Source organism: Otolemur garnettii, unplaced genomic scaffold (assembly GCF_000181295.1).
Source record: "Otolemur garnettii isolate 467f Iridium unplaced genomic scaffold, OtoGar3 scaffold00087, whole genome shotgun sequence".
NCBI classification, from domain to species: Eukaryota; Metazoa; Chordata; class Mammalia; order Primates; family Galagidae; genus Otolemur; species Otolemur garnettii.
In genome coordinates, this window is record NW_003852482.1 from 2,902,818 (window position 1) to 2,906,317 (window position 3,500).

General features: G+C 50.3%; 1 protein-coding gene across 6 annotated transcripts in view; it reads right to left on the reverse strand.

Moving 5' to 3' along the window:
- SARDH (sarcosine dehydrogenase) overlaps positions 1-3,500 on the reverse strand; it is a 64,147-nt gene that overhangs the window by 47,841 nt on the left and 12,806 nt on the right. For all 6 annotated transcript variants that reach the window (XM_023516110.1, XM_023516111.1, XM_023516108.1 and 3 more), the window contains one exon: positions 1,031-1,135. In XM_023516110.1, the coding sequence (XP_023371878.1) occupies positions 1,031-1,135 (105 nt within the window). The remainder of the gene's footprint in view (positions 1-1,030; positions 1,136-3,500) is intronic.

Consider the following 3,500-nt stretch of genomic DNA (forward strand, 5'->3'; position numbering starts at 1 on the left):
TGCTGTGCCCTCCTGTGCCCCTGTGGCCTCCTAAGTTATGCTGTGCCTTCCACACTCCCTGAGGCTCACTGTGGCCCTCAAAGCCCTCCATGAGCTGGCCCTGTCCACCCCACCACTGCTCCTGCTGTTCTGACCTTCTTTCTGCTCGATCTGACCTCAGGGCCTCCACCTCTAACCAGGCTGCTCGTGGCCCAGAACTGCCCATGCCAGCTTGTCCTCTCAGTGTAGGGCTCTGCTCAGATGTCCCCTCCCTAGAGAAGCCTGCCAGGACACCATTGTGAACCAGTCTCTCTAGGCTGACCCCTTGCCTGCTAATTGTGTTCAGTACACTCTTGCCTCCAGAGCTGCATTCCTTAGTTACTTGTTTGTTGCACATCTCCCCATCAATACACAGGCTCCCTGTAGCAGGGACTTTTTTTTTTCTTTTGCAGTTTTTGGCCAGGGCCGGGTTTGAACCCGCCACTTCTGGTACATGGGGCCAGTGACCTACTCCTTCAAGCCACAGGTGTTGCCCTGTAGCAGGGACTTTTATCTTAGCCTCCCTCTTTCCCCAGAAAGTACAGCAATATTTGGCTTGGAGTAGCCATTTAGTCGTTTAACTATGGACTACGTGGACTATATTTAGTCATTCAACTATGGACTACTCAACCCCAGGAGCTGCCAGGGAGCAGCCAGGCTGGGGCAATGCTGCTGCAGCGTGGTGGGTAGGGGAAGATGCAGAGTCATTTGCTGGTGGACCAAGGACTTGTCTTTGTCCTGTGCCTTGTCGCAGCTTAAGTCATCACTTCACACTATGTGGCCTCCAGCTGCTGATGCTTTGAAGCAAAGCCCCTGCCTGCCTGGCCTCATGCGCCTGTGGGCAGCAGTCTTCAGGGTCACAGCAAGACAGACTTTGAGCCTTGTGGGGCCAGGATATCTGCTGTGCCCACATGTGCTTTCTGGAAGGGTAGGGTTTTTGAAAGAGGCCCTCTCCCTGCTAAGACACAGTCCCAAATGCCCTCCCACCATCCCAGGGCCCTCGGCATCTCACCTCCTCCCAAAAGATGGGGTTGGTCTCATAGCCACCCACAGACAAGGCATCCCCTTGGAGGCGGAGGTAGACAGAGGCGTCATGGTCACGGACATTGGGCATGTTCTGGAAAGTAGAGCAGAGAGGCCTGGGCCTCAGCCAGGGTTGGATGGGGCCCCATTCCCCAAGCCCTGTAGCCCCTCAGCCGGGGATCCCAGGCCTGGTTTAGGACCCTGAGAACAGAGTGGACAGGGAGTCTCAAGTTATTCACAGTGGAAAGACGCTCCCAGTAAAGTCTCTCCTTCCCCCAATCCCATAACATAACAGCAGATGAGCAAAAAGGGAGAAGGGTGGATGGCTGGATGGAGGAAGAGAGGGAGGGAGAAAGGAAGGGAAGAAGGAAGGAAGAAAGCACAGCCCACAGAGACAGTAGGAGGAGACGCAGTGGCTGAGGGAGGTTTGGCCAACACAGGAGGCTGCGGAGTGGGTGGAGGAGGGTGATGCTTTAGGTCCAGTTTGACATGAGGGGGACTGAACGAGTCCTGGCTATTTGCCCCTCTCTTAGATCCCCTTAAATCTGCAGAGGCTGAGCTGGTGGCCACCCCCAGTCCTTCCACAGGAGTGACAGAAGGATCTGGCTCTGGGCAGTGGAGGCAGGGGAGTGGACTGCCACCTCCTCACCCCTGACAGCAGACTAGAAGCTTTTCTGCAGAGACAGTGAGTGTCCCAGGGAAGGCTCAAGACACTGACGCAGGAGTCCGTCACCAAAGAGGACAGCTAGCCAGGTATCCTCCCTGAGAGGCTCTCTGCTGTCCCCTCCAAGCATCCATTCAGCCTGCTGGAAACTCCGTCTTAAAAAAGAAACCACAAGAACTTCAGAGCTAGGGGAAGATTGGTCCATAAAACAAGATGCTATGTAAAAGGAATCTGAGATTGAGAAAGAGGTCTTTAAATTAGCTTTGACAATCAAAATTTAAAACTCAACAGAAGGGTCAGATAGGAGAGGGGCAGAGACCTTCATCCAGCTGTCAGGCTAAAAAGATGAAGAAATGGAAATTAGGAGTGGGGGAAAAAAACAACAGAAAAAATCAGGTCAATCCTGAAAGTCCAGCATCCATCTTACAGGGGTTCCAGAAAGAAAAAACAGAAAAATGGAGTTGAGGAAAATGTCGTATCAATAATCCACAAAATCTCCTCAGATCAAAACCCACGAATCCATGCTGAAAGGCCCACGAGTGCCCACCAGCCATGGGACTGGGCAGAGTCTGCACCAAGGCCACACCAAGTGAAGTGTCAGGACACCAGGTGACCAGAAGGGTCACAAACAAAGTGACCATATCACTGGAGGCTGGATGTCCCTCAAGGCATCCCATGTTCATGAAATCAAAGAACATTTCAAAGTATTGACAGAAAACGATTTTAAATGTAGAGCTCTAGATCCCATCAAGCAATCAATCAAGTAAGGGAGGAATAAAATAAAGACCTCTCGCAGACATTCATAGACACAAAACATTTAGTTCCCCTGCTCAGTAAACTGCCAGAGAATGTGCTTTGATAGAGGAGGAAATTAAACCAAGAAAGAATAAGCCAGCTCAGCACCTGTAGCTCACCAGCTAGGGCGCCAGCCACATACAGCAGGGCTGGTGGGTTTGAACCTGGCCCAGGCCTGTCAAACAACAATAAGAACTACAACAACAACAAAATATAGCCAGGCGTTGTGGCAGGTGTCTGTAGTCCCAGCTACTTAGGAAGCTGAGGCAAGAGAATCACTTAAGCCCAAGAGTTTGAGGTTGCTGTGAGCTGTGATGCCACAGCACTCTACCAGAGAGGGAGACATAGTGAGACTCTGAATAAGAAAAAAGAAAGAATGAAAGAAATAAGCCACGGCAGATCCCAACAGAAGAGCTCTGAAGCTCTGAAGGTCAGGTGACCGCTTAGCAATAGATCAAGGGGCGATCAGTCCACAATGGAGCAGAAGATCTGAAGGCACCAGGAAGGAGACCTCCAGGGGAGGGAAATGAGATCTGGTGTACAAGAGTACTCAGCAAATAGTAGATAGGTGTTTGGTTTGTCAGAGCTGCTGAAACATGTGGGTGAAAATAGTGACAGTTATAACTGCAGTGCAAATATCCTCAATAAAATAATAGCAAAGTGGATGTGGCAGCATATAAAAAAGAGAATACACCATGACCAAGTGGGATTTACCCCAGGAAAGCAAGGTTGGTTTAACACATGAAAGTCACATGTAATAAATGACTGTAACACACCATATTAATAGGGTAAGGGGCAAAAATGCATAATCATTTCAATAGATGCAGAAACAGCCTTTGACAGAATTCAACCAGAATTTAACCTTTGGATAAAAACCCTGAACAAACACTCAACAAACCTGGAATACAAGAGAACTCCTCAGCTCGGCACCTGTGGCTCAAGTGGCTAAGGCGCCAGCCACATACACCTAAGGTGGCGGGTTCAAATCCCCAGCCCGGGC